The 12,827-nt window shown below is 44.6% G+C and overlaps 1 protein-coding gene across 1 annotated transcript in view; it reads left to right on the top strand.

Annotated features, from left to right (window-relative positions):
- Positions 1-412: 412 nt before the first annotated feature.
- Positions 413-12,827, top strand: part of TECTA (tectorin alpha) — an 89,999-nt gene continuing 77,584 nt past the window's right edge. Inside the window, exons 1-5 of the mRNA XM_025357413.1 lie at positions 413-476; positions 3,578-3,711; positions 6,939-7,226; positions 10,799-10,936; positions 11,281-11,446. Coding sequence (XP_025213198.1) covers positions 413-476; positions 3,578-3,711; positions 6,939-7,226; positions 10,799-10,936; positions 11,281-11,446 — 790 coding nt within the window. The remainder of the gene's footprint in view (positions 477-3,577; positions 3,712-6,938; positions 7,227-10,798; positions 10,937-11,280; positions 11,447-12,827) is intronic.

The following is a 12,827-nucleotide window of genomic DNA, read 5'->3' on the forward strand; positions in this document are numbered from 1 at the left end:
AGGTCTCACTGGGGTGTGGTTTCTGGTGCAGAGACACAACCCAGGACCCGCATGCATCTTTAGCGTTGGGTCCTAGTTTTCAGTGCTTTATTCGATGCACAGGAGATACCTTTCCTTTACTCATACTGCTCTCACTAATTCTAAATAATTACTTGACAATTCGAACGATCTCATTACACTTCCAGACTGACTTCTTCTGGGCATCTATAATTTGTTCGTGAAGTTTTGAACTTAGGAGGACCTGCCAGCATTCGGGGGATTTCAGCCCGACTCAGCACTGTTGATGTTGTTACGTGAATTTGTTCTGTGATGGTTTTGATGGTCTTGGGATTCGCCACCAAACACACCTGGTGTTCTATTTACTCTGGCAAGCTGGGGATTTTTTTTTTCTTTTTCTTTTTAAAATTCCAGGATGAATTATTCATCATTCCTTAGAATTTGGGTCTCTTTCATCTTCGCACTTGTACGGCACCAAGGTGAGTACTACAGAATTCCATAAAGCTCTCAGTTAGCATGCTCTTGAATTGATAAAGAGACACGTTTATTAGGAACCATAATTGTAAGGGCAGGTGCATGTGTGTCGACAGATACATGAGAAAAATGTAATTGAATTCTATTATCAAGGGTAAAATTCATTAACTTTAAATGAAGTTTACTTATATTCCCACTTTCTTCTGATTTAACTTCAAATACTATTTGTATATACCAGCTTGCCCTGTGCTAATGGAGTACATCTTTAAAATAATGCAAAATACTTCCATTAAAAGTAGATAAGATAGGTGTATGTGCACCTCATGTCTGATCACTGATTCCCATTAAGGCATTTAATTTGTGGTGGAGACTTTAAATAATCTACTTATTTTGGCCAAAAACTAGGAAATTACAATGGTATTGATGTCAGTGGCTTGTATATCAGTGACCTTTTACGTGGCCCCCAAATCTAAAACTTCAAGTTAAATAAGATAATTATTCCCCTCAGTGATTCCTTCTCTTTCTCTGTGTAGCATTGCCCTGCGTTAGTGAAAGGCCACATATATTTTTTTCTACTGTTGTTTTGGATTTTAGACAAAGATGGGGTAGTCTACATAGATTTCAACATTTTATGGCTAAAATTCTTAGGCACCTTTCTTTACTTTGAGAGTTTGTCTAGTTCAGGTGGCACGTGAGTACAAGTCTGAGGTGCGCATGTCCAGCCCCTGTGCAGCGCTAATGTTTTTCCAGAGTTGGTGAATTTAAACAGTTAAACCACAGTGTGAGACCCCACAAGAATGAAAGAGGGCCCATGACTTCAACCTCCTACCCCAGCTCCAAGAAAGTACATTTTATTTGGTGGAAAAAAAAATCCTGGAAACATAGCTATGTTTATTGTGAAATTCTCAGCTTAGGGCAAGCATGGATAGGGATATTCTTTCTTTTAGCAACTCTGATGTTATTGATAGGCCATGCTGCTAACAGTTATATATATTTATATTTTAATAATAATGGCTTCTGAGGTGTTAATTACTGTAGTTTAAACCTATGCCCTTGTGTTTAGCACCCTCCTTTTCATTTGACAAGTATTATTTACCATATTAGATATTCTTATTGTTTGTATCCTTCTTAAAATTAAAAATATTTAACTGTCCATTCTTTCCTATTCAAAATTGTGAACTAATTAGGATCACCCGCAAAGAGAAGAATCTTGCAAACTGCCTCACCTTTGCAGCAGAAGAGGAGGTTAGGATCATTCTCCCTGGCCATGGTTTTCTGTCTCCTCCAAGGGGTATTATGGATTTTCCATTCCCTAGGCAGACTGGCCAATTAATGCAGCCCAAAATACCAATTAATCTTTCCAAAAAATGATGATAATTCAGTGTGAATTTAAGCCCTCATTCATACTTGGGCACGACTCCTAAAAAGTTCCCCATGAAGGATAAATCCATGCCAGGACACAATTTGTTACTGTTAACTTGAGAAATAAGTACCTGTGTATAATACTGTAGTAGCGATTATAAAGATTTTTTTTTAATTCATACCTTCTAGGAATTTTTAATTTGTTACTATTATGTAAATAGAAATGTTAGAAGACCCCTTTTCACCTGCTGGTTGTAAATTAAATACAGCTCATGGGCCCAGAGCTCCTATGATCTGACACAGTGCCTCCTACAGGCTCAAATTTGGGCAGCTTCTCAGCAACTTCTGGGGTTTGGACGATGCATATACACTAATGACCAGATTCGTTTCCCTGCTTTCCTCAGATGTCAGCCCCTGGAAAGAAATTAGCCCTCCGTTGAGGCAGAACTCCTCTTGCTCCCTGCTTCAGAACTGGAGAGCTGGCTCTTGGCCTGGTGCAACAGGCCTGCTTTCTGGCCCCTTTGCACTCTCTTTTACATGAGCTGTTGTCTGTTCACTAAAAGCCTCCCAAAGGAGCAAAGACAGTCCTTGGCTGGTTGCTCCCCAGCCTATTGCTTCCATCAGCACAGAGCAGGGACTTTCCCGAGGAGAAGGCCCGACATGAGAATGGGGGCATCGGCATCTCATGGCAGCAAGCAGGTACCTCAAGAAGTGTGACTGATGCTCAGAATGGGCTTGCCGCTGCCCTTGAGAATGAGAAATTTAAAAAAAGGGAAAAAGGGAGAAAATGATAGTGTCCTATTGTCTTATATTCATTCAGGGAAGAAAGGACAGAGGCAGAGAAAAGTAACACCCAAAATGTAGATTATTTCACAGATACTATTGGACTTGATCCTCAGTGATGCAGACCCTAGGGAACTTGTCTCATTTCTCCCACAAAACTGAGCCACACCTTGCAACAGTATGGACGGGAAACCTGGGAGCAGCAAGCCGGGGCTGCCAGGAGAGGGGTAACCCTGTCACGGCGGGGTGCAGTGTGTGTTTGTGTGATGGCTCTCCCGTGACCAGGAGGACCAGAGCCCTGCAATTCCTCTCCAAAGAGTTCTCAAGGACCCAACCCCCTGACCCGGGAGGATCTTGTGTCTGTCTTTTGTAAAAAGGAGTTGGACAAAGAGCCTCTTGCAGGGCCAGCCCTCAATCAAGGTCATTCATGGGCCAATTACTACAAATCCTCTCCTCCCACTTTTGTCCCAGTCCCCACTGTTGTTTATTTCCTTCTGGGATCTGGGATTTTCTCCAATTGTGCGGCAAGAGGGAGGGAACTCCTTTCAAGAAAAGACACGATAGTGGAATTCTTGAGCTAGAAAGGGAGCTTCAAAACTGTGGCCGTGCCAGACCTAGAGGCTGCCTCTCAGTACCCAGAAAGCTCAAGGTTCCAGGGAAGTTTCACAAATTTCCAGCCAGTTGTAACCGTAGATATCACCAAGATGCATGAAAGTGCAAGAACGTGCACAAAGCGCTTTCTCCTATGGAGAAACAGTATCATTCCCGTTCTCCCCTTTCCCAGAGGCAGAAGATACTGCACTGTGTATGGCCTAGGTTTAGGATGAATGAGAGGGCAGTGTGACTTGTGTTCAGCTTGCAAGCCTTACTGAAAGAAACTGGCTTCAGTAAGTAGGAGGGATGTAGCTTGCCAAACGGAAGAGGGAGCTGCCATCTATCTAACCATCATCTCTCTTGACAGCTCAGCCCAGGGAGCTCATGTATCCATTTTGGCAGAATGACACCAAAACCCCTAAAGTAGACGATGGAAGCTCATCTGAGATTAAGTTGGCCATCCCAGTTTTCTTCTTTGGCGTTCCTTACCGCACTGTCTATGTAAGTGGAGAAGCAGCCCAGCTGTTGCTCTCTGGCTCTCCCTTTTGTTTGTCATTAAGAAAAGCATTTTAAGTATCCTCTTCCAGAGCTCTGGGAAGGAGGATTTATTGGCAGCCAAAACGACAAGTTCTGAGATTTCATGAGCTGATAGGTTTTATGATTAAGAAAGTCAAAGGTATATTTAATGGCTAATGTTCATGGTGGAGGAGTATACAGGGTAATAAATTGCTTTTGTGGGTGATTAAACATAGAAGTGAAGCAGAAGCCCCAATGCCATGAACATTATTTCTGCTGCTCAATGAGATAAAAAAATACAATGAACCACAGTAGGAGCAATATCATTTTTCTTTCCCTTCTGGGGGTGTGAAAAGTTTAGGCATCTGTTGTTCTTGGGCTTCCTACCAATTCGAAGCAAAGTCTGAACACAGTAGAGGGGTAATCAACTATTATATCAAAGTTGTTTGCAGAATTGGCCACCCTCAATAATCGTCTGTAGATAGGCCAGAGGATCCCATCGCTCAACCCGCACTAAGAAATGGTCCCATTTGTGATCAGAGCTCTTCTAGGCACCTGTGTTCTCAGGTTCTTGTTTTTGTTTTTTTGGATCATTGGGTTTGCTGCTAGCGAAACGGTTGCACATGAAGAGGAAGACTCAGAGCAACTGAGCCTGCCTTTATTGTTGGCCTTAAAGAACTGGGTGAGGGATTATACCACATCCCTGGAGGAAGAATGCAACCCTAAGCATGTCCACCTCTGGCCATCTCTACCTCTGGGACCTCTCTCCTCCCAACTTTTGATTTATGGCTCCGGGATGATTCCCGCTAGAAAAGAGTTCCCTGTTCCATTACCTAACTGGTAGTCCCTGAACCTGCAGAGGCAGGGTTACACAGGCACTCATGAGCAATGTCATTTCTTGGGCCCCACCCCACACCTACTGAGTCAGAAACTCTGGGAGGAGGAGCCAGTAATCTGTGTTTTCATGAGTCCTCCAAGTGGTTCTGATGCCCACAAAAGTTTGAGAACCACTGATCTCAACCATAGGATATAATCAAGACACATGTGAGTCATCACCAGCTTCCTCTGCCAGTCTGTGTGTTTTAATTACACCTATTGTTCCCTAGCAAACACTTCACTCTGACATCCTGAAACGCCTTTTATTCTCTACTCACGACAGGGCCTCCCTAGTCTGCAATAGCTGGTTTTAAGTTTTGGGATGTGTTGACCTGATTTTGGCAATAATAGAGTGAGGACTTCCGTACTGGAAGCCCAGTTAAGCTAGTTTTACTTCTCTATTGCACTGTGTGATATGGAGTCTGAAGAATTTTTTCTTGCCCTTGCAACAGGAGGGTCCTTAACCTGAGGCAGACTTATTTGAGGATACATTGTTCCTTGCGTTTCCAACACTTTGAGTAGTGCAGTTTTCTTCAAGCCTCTAGGATGTTCCCTATTACTGGAAGAAAACAGACTCTTAATGTCTCTTCCAAACCCAAAGCCTTACTTCCAAACATGTAGACCTACCCTTGGCCCAGGCCTTGATAACTTGCCTCTGGGATCTGGGCCACTGTTAATGTCCATAATGTTACTGGTTAACAGGAAATTAACATATGATTGGAGTGTATAGGAAAATTATCTCCAGGTTTTCTATATCCAAGAATTGCAGTTTCACTACAGGCACCTCTGCTGCTGAAGCCATGTAAGCCACGGAGTTAAATCAGTTTATCTACCAACGTACAGAGCTAAAGATTCAGGCAGAGGTTGAATTGTTTACAGGTCCCTTGTAAACTGAGGGTGTATCTTGGCTTGTGATTTCCAGTAAGGTTTCCTATTTAATTGGTTTACTAAGCCATTTACAGATCATGAAGAAATCACCATAAGATAGTCATTTATATAAACAACGTAGTCATGCCTCAGTTTTTATGCAGCGATTGTACCAAGACACTATCACACCACACGAGCTGGAATGGAACTGGGCATCTGTAGGTCTTAACCTTGTCCTTGCTCTGAGCACAGGAGTGGTTGTGACATCAGTAGAGGTCTTTTAAATGTCTCACCCACAGCAGAATATTGTTCGTCGGAGACTGGAGTTGGACGGAGTGTTTGATTTCTGTCTCTCTGACACTCCTCTTTCGTTATAAAATAGGAAGCAAGGCCTAATATAGAGCACCTCAATTTTCAAATTTCACTTTACTTCCATGCTTATTTCTTTTTCCTGCTTATTTTGTATTAGTGACCCTGAATCTATCTTTAGTAACCATGTTACTCCCTGTCTGGCCCAGCACACACACACACGCCACCCCCAGTACACACACACACACACACTCCCAGTACACACACATACATACCCAAATATACATACACACCACCCTCAGTACACACACACGTACACACCCTCCCTAGTATACACACACACACACCATGCCCAGTACACACATATACATCCCACCTCAGTAAGCACACACAACCCACTCCCAGTACATACATATATGCACACCCACTCCAGTATGCACACACTGTCCATCCCAGTACACACACACACACTCCAATATACACACACACATACATCACCCCCAGTACACACATATATGTCCCACCTCAGTAAGCACACATGCACACCACCCCCAGTACACACACACACACACACACCCCAACCTAGTATACATACGCCCCACCCCAGTCACAAACACACACATACACATCCTAGTATACACACCCCATCCCCAGTACACACACATACACTCCCCACCCCAGAATACACACACAAAGCCCACTCCAGTACACACACTCTTACACACCTCACCACAGTACACACACACACACCCATCCCCAGAACACACACACCCATACACCTCATCCCAGTACACACACACCCTGCAGTACACACACATGCACATCTCACCCGCAGTACACACGTACACACATGCACAAGCACAACTCAGGAGCATTTGATAAGCATAATAGAGACAGGATAGGGAACATGAAAATGAGACTGATTATTAATCAGAAATGAAGCTGGTTACAAATCGAATGTGAAAGAAAACCAATGAGTTTGTCTGGAAGTAAACGAACCTCTTAGTCTGAGCAATGGAAGCCGGCATCTGGGGGTTCTAATTCAGTAGTTTAAAAGTTGTTTTCATTCATCCAGTTAGGCGAATGCCTGTCTTGGTCTGTTGACTCTGAAGTTGTTATGGCTTCAGATCCGCTGTGCAAAACCTCTCTTATTTTTGTAGGTCAATAACAACGGAGTTGTTTCCTTCAACGTGCTAGTGAGCCAGTTCACGCCGGAATCCTTTCCCCTGACGGATGGGAGGGCCTTCATCGCCCCATTTTGGGCGGATGTGCACAATGGAATTCGAGGCGAGATCTATTATAGAGAGACCATGGACCCTGTCATCTTGAAAAGAGCCACCAAGGACATCAGGAAGTACTTCAAAGACATGGCAACCTTCTCTGCCACTTGGGTTTTCATTGTGACGTGGGAGGAAGTCACGTTTTATGGAGGCAGCAGCACCACACCTGTAATAATTCAAATTTTCCACTTTCCACTTCATAACCTGACATCTAATTCTTGTCCATCTTCGCTACCGTGAAGGAGTCTAATTATTAGAGCTAAGGAGTGTCAGTTCCCTTGAGTTAAACTCATGAGTCTTGCTACCCACTTTGCAGGAAACAGAGGGAACTATCACAGCTAACCAGCCCAGTCAGCTGTAATATTTCAGAAGATATGTCACCCCTATCACAAATCATTACTAATGCCTAAAAAAACCCTCAAGAACTTTCCCGCTGTAAGTGACATTCCTGTTTTGCAGGAGAGTGATTGAGGTATGGAGACCCATTCCAGGCCACATGCTTAGGAGCCCATCTAGGGACCCAAAGGTCCTTTTCTCTTGACAGAGGTACAAATGCCTCCCTCTATTCCTAATTTCCTCCCTCTCTCCCCAGTAAAATTTGGTTGGAAGAGAAAAATAGCGTCCCAAGTTTGGGCCCAAATGAACTGGCTCATTATGTTGTGATATTTTTTTTTTATTGCGACCAGGGCTGAAATTATTCATATTTGATGTTAATTAGAGTGGGCAGTGAAAGTGTTTCATGAATAAAATTTCAACATCTGCTCTGAAATCCCAAATGAGCAGTCAAATAAAAGTCAAATAAGAAAGATTATCACTGGCATTATCGCAGAGATAATCAACTTTCTACATAAAGGGACAGAATGCAGTTTTCACAAAAGCCTGCAGCTTGTTTGGGTGACTTTGCCAGTGGAGAGTTTTGAAGTAGTAGACACATCTTCAACTGTATAATTTCTAGTAAGCAAAGACAACTCAAAAAATCTGCCCTCCACTTACTTAGGATTATTTCCAATTCCATCTGTTTTCCAGTTTCCTTGGCAATGAGTCAGTTGTTTAGGGGTGGAACACAAACGACTGAGTTAGAGAGGTGAAAAAGTGCTGGGTTTGCAGTTCACAGCTGCGACACCACGAACACATTATGTTTTAGCACCTTCTAGCCAGAGCATCAAGAAGCACTTTATCGTTAAGAGGTTCTGTAGAACAGAAAGACACAAGTTTAAACAGCGGATGCATTGGCTAGAAATAACCTCTAAAGAAGCATACATTTCCCTCTGTCACGTTGTGGATCACTAATGACTCCTCGGGTGATGTTTTATATCCTTTAAGCCTCATATCTTACAGCGTTAGAATGCGGGATGCCAGCAATCGATAAATTTTAGTGGCATGGGGTGGAGGGAAGAAATGCCCATCAAATGCTGACCACCAGTTTTTCAAAAAAACTTCCATTGGCAATAAAAATGGCAAGATAATTTAGATACTTTCTGGCTTGTACTTTGGAGTAAATTTCTGAACTAGGTGAGAACTCTTTCTATGAGGATGAATGAGGTAACCTCTAAGTGCTTTGAGCTCCTTGGAGAAAAAAAGATGGTGTAGTTCTCTGGAGCTGCGAAAGTGTCCATCCATCACCATCTTTGAAATTGGCCCCACCTCTTTCATCCTGTTATTCCATGTTTCCCCTTCCGTATAGAAACACATATCACAGGCCAGCTAAACACTGGGCTTGAGAGGTCTTTTACAGGCAAAAATTCTCATGTGAGGCCAACAGAAGGGAAGGAAAGGGGATGTGTTTACTTCGAGGAAGGAAAACTAGTATTTATTGAGGGCTTACTGTGTGTCTGGTGCTGAAGGCTACTTTTGCATATCATTTAACCCTCCCCAAAATGTTCCTGGAGAAGTACTGTCTCCAATTTCAAGGGAAGGCAACAGGTCCAGAGAGGCCAAGTATCTCCTTCAAGTGGCAAGAAAAAGGATAGGATTCGTATCTCCTAGGAGACACAGCAGGGGTTCAAACCAAAGTCCTCCAACTCCAAATCCCAGACTCTTCTTTCTTCAGCTGCCTTCTCCGGGTGTGGCTGAAGTCCTCAGAAGCAAAAAAGGTTTTTTATCCAGAAGAGTCTTAGAATAAATGTTGAAGAATTCTGTAGTGTAGGAATGTGTGAGAGTGAGCCAAGGTGCGTGCTGGTGGCGGTCAGCCTCTGGGGTGTCACTGGGATGGCTGGTTGGTTTAGAGGTGTGACCAGGGGTTGGAAATGGATTGCTCTTGAGACCTGCTTGGACCAGATATTTCCAGCTTCATTGTGGGAGAAGGAATTCCCTTCTGAAGGAGAATCCTGGTCTGAAGGAGGCTGTAGCTTTAGTCCTTGTGTGACCTTGACTTCGCACCTGTCCCTTGAAAGAGAGCCTGCTGGTGACCTTACAGCAATCTTGAACCTACTGCTCACTCATCTCTGTGTCCCACTTTCCTCTTCTGTCGAATGGGGCCAGAGACTGAAGGCATATACCTGAGCAAGTCTATCACAAACGCCATCAGCTGTGGCCAGCACAGAGCGTGGGAAGAAAAGTTCTTTACAAAAAGGGCTCTTCTTACTCGTAGCTTACCTCGCTTTCTGGGATCATCTAGAATGGGGAGATTTGGGGCTTCCAAGATCCTCTACCCCAGTTTGATTACACAGGATAAGGATTTGTGTCTTCCTCTGCATCGGACAGACTGTTAACCGGGACAGTGTCAGGCAGCAGGGAAAAGTGCTGGGTTTGAATAGAAAAAGGTCAATGCAGCCTCTCCTTTTAACTCTATTTCTATTAAATTTTTTGAAAACATGTGACAAGGGGTAAGGATTAGCAAGCGGAAAATATAAAGGACAGGGTTTGCTACAGCTTATTTCTGAAAACCGTTTACAAGTTTCATATGAATTTAAATAACATCTCTATCCTAAAAAGTTTAAAATGAAGGCAGCATGGAATGGCAGTGCCCTGAGAGATGGACTGGGAATCTGGCGCAAATCCCGTTTTCTGTTGCGGGGTCACTGTGAAATTTCCAGTAACTCATTTCCCAGAGTGCCTAGTTTTCTTAGCTATAAGATATGCGTGGGCCAATACAATCTTAGCATTGGTCTGGGGTACAGATGAATGTTGACGATTTTGCAGAAATAAAGTGATGCACAAATGCTCAATTAGAGGAGTAATTTCTCTCCACAAAGTGCTTTTTAAAAATCACTTTCTCACTTTCATTTTTAAAAAGGGAGACATCTCATCAAGATTAATGTTGTTTTCCGGGAAGGGAGAGGGCACAATCCACATGGCCACTTTAATCACAGGAACTGGTATCTGCTCCCTCGTCCAACCCACTCTGCAAGGGGAATGGGTGCTTTCATCCTGGTCCCCGGCCGAGTCTTTCCTGTAGTTTATTCTCATGCTGCCATCTATAGGTGCTTTCACATTATCACACGCTTAGCCAGGCCTCTGAATTTTCTGTCTGGTAGAAGTCAGAGATGTAAGCGGACGCTGAGTCAGACTCTGGGTTTATCTCAGGCAATTTCTCTTTTAGATGCACAATCCCACATGTCTTGCTTTTCCCACTGGAGGCGAGAACAAATTCAGAGAGGAGTCAGAGCTGGAGGGCCTGGCTGCAGAGCAGCTCTGAGCTGCCTGTGGGTGGGGAGGGCGCAGGGTGAGGGGAGGACCTCCCTGGGGCCAGGACCTCCTGGGGAGTGCAAGTCATGAGACTGTGCATTCCCATCCTGTAGGTGAACACCTTCCAGGCCGTCCTGGTGTCCGATGGCTCCTACACATTCACCCTCTTCAATTATTACGAGATCAACTGGACCACGGGGACGGCTAGTGGCGGTGACCCCCTGACGGGTCTTGGTGGAGTGATGGCACAGGTAGGTGACTCTCCACTTCATCCCCCGCGTGTTTCCGTCGCTGCACTCTCTGCTTCTGTGGCTCAGCATTCTGGAGGGAATCCTGCCACCAGCTTTTAACTAGAGACACACATCTGATCTCGCAGGTGAACTATGAGGCTAGTCCTGCCCATGTTTGGCACCCTGATTCGGCTATGAAATGCACTAGGCAGTCCTTTCTCACCTGGAATGCTGGCCCCAATGACTCCAGGAAAAGAGGGCTCTTGATTTTAGAGGTGCTGGATTCTAAAAATAAGACAGTAGGGCCAGTTAACCCATGGGGGATTTTTGTACTCAAAAAATCTTGTCTTCCTTTTGTGCTGCAGGCAGGATTTAATGGTGGAAACCTCACCAATTTCTTCAGCCTCCCCGGGTCAAGAACCCCCGAGATCGTGAATATCCAGGAGACCACAAACGTCAATGTTCCAGGCCGCTGGGCATTTAAAGTTGACGGAAAGGAAATTGACCCAGCCAATGGCTGCACCTCCAGAGGTAAAGCTTTTCCTCTGTCTATGGCAAGGCAGGGTTTGTTTAGGGTAGATTGACAGGCAAGCTTTTAAGCCACGGGGGCGGACTCATTCCCAAAGCCTTACTCTTTTGACATCTCTCAGCTGGGTAATGGAGATCAAGGTAATTTTAGCATGCACATTCATCACATCAGGAGCTAAAACCCTGCATTCGCTGCCTCGCGGCTTTGGAAGTCCTTTTCTGGGGTGTGCACACAGCTCTCAGTTCTGAACAGCTCCGAAATGGACCAGGATCTTGAGTGATTTCTCAGCCAGAGGGACAGAAGGGAACCCTCCTGTTTAACATTATTTTTGTTGTTGTTGCCATTTCCTCCCTCTGCCCTTTACGTTTTTTCTTCTCATCCTTATTCTCACTCTGCCATCTGCACTTTGTAGATACACAGGAGTGGGTGCAGTTGGAGTATTGCCAAGTTCCTATGAGGGTAAATCAGCACTTCCTAGAATGATTAGAAAAAAAAGAAACAAAAAGTAGTGTAAGTCTTTACGGTAACTTCTCCTAAAATCTTCCCAGCATCAGCAAAACGTGCAGGAATTTGAGGAGAATCAAAGCTGACTTTAGGTCTCTGTGAACAAGCTGTAGTTGAACCTGGATGGATGTCCTTCACATTGGGTACCCAAAGTTTGGAGCCTTTTCTGAACTATCGAACCCCTTTAGATGTGCAAACTCGCCTTGCACTTTCAGAGAAACATCCTGGTTTATGAATTCCTGCTTTTATGTGTCCAAAAATATTTAGAAAACAGAATTTTTGATAATATTTCTACTTCCAGGAGTAGAAGCTATAGAAATTAGAAGCAGGAAATAATGCCTCTGTTCATTAGTCCATCCACCCACCCATCCATCCATCTACCCACCCACCCATCCACCCACCCATCCATCCATCTACCCACCCACCCATTCACCCACCCATTCATTTATCCATCCACCCATTCACCCACTCATCCACCTACCCACCCACCCACCCATTCATCCATCCACCCATTCACCCACCCATCCATCCACCTACCCACCCACCCATTCACCCTCCCATCCATTTATCCATACACCCATTCACCCACTCATCCACCTACCCATCCATCCATTCATCCATCCAGCCATTCACTCACCCATCCATCCACCTACCCACCCACCCACCCATTCACCTACCCATCCACCCATTCACCCACCCATCCATCCACCTACCCACCCACCCATCCATCTACCTACCCACCCACCCATTCACCCACCCATCCACCCATTCACCCACTCATTCACCTACCCATCCATCCATTCATCCATCCACACATTCACCCACCCATCCATCCATCTACCCACCCACCCATTCACTCACCCATCCATCCACCTACCC

Source organism: Theropithecus gelada, chromosome 14 (genome assembly GCF_003255815.1).
Source record: "Theropithecus gelada isolate Dixy chromosome 14, Tgel_1.0, whole genome shotgun sequence".
In the NCBI taxonomy this organism is placed as follows: domain Eukaryota; kingdom Metazoa; phylum Chordata; class Mammalia; order Primates; family Cercopithecidae; genus Theropithecus; species Theropithecus gelada.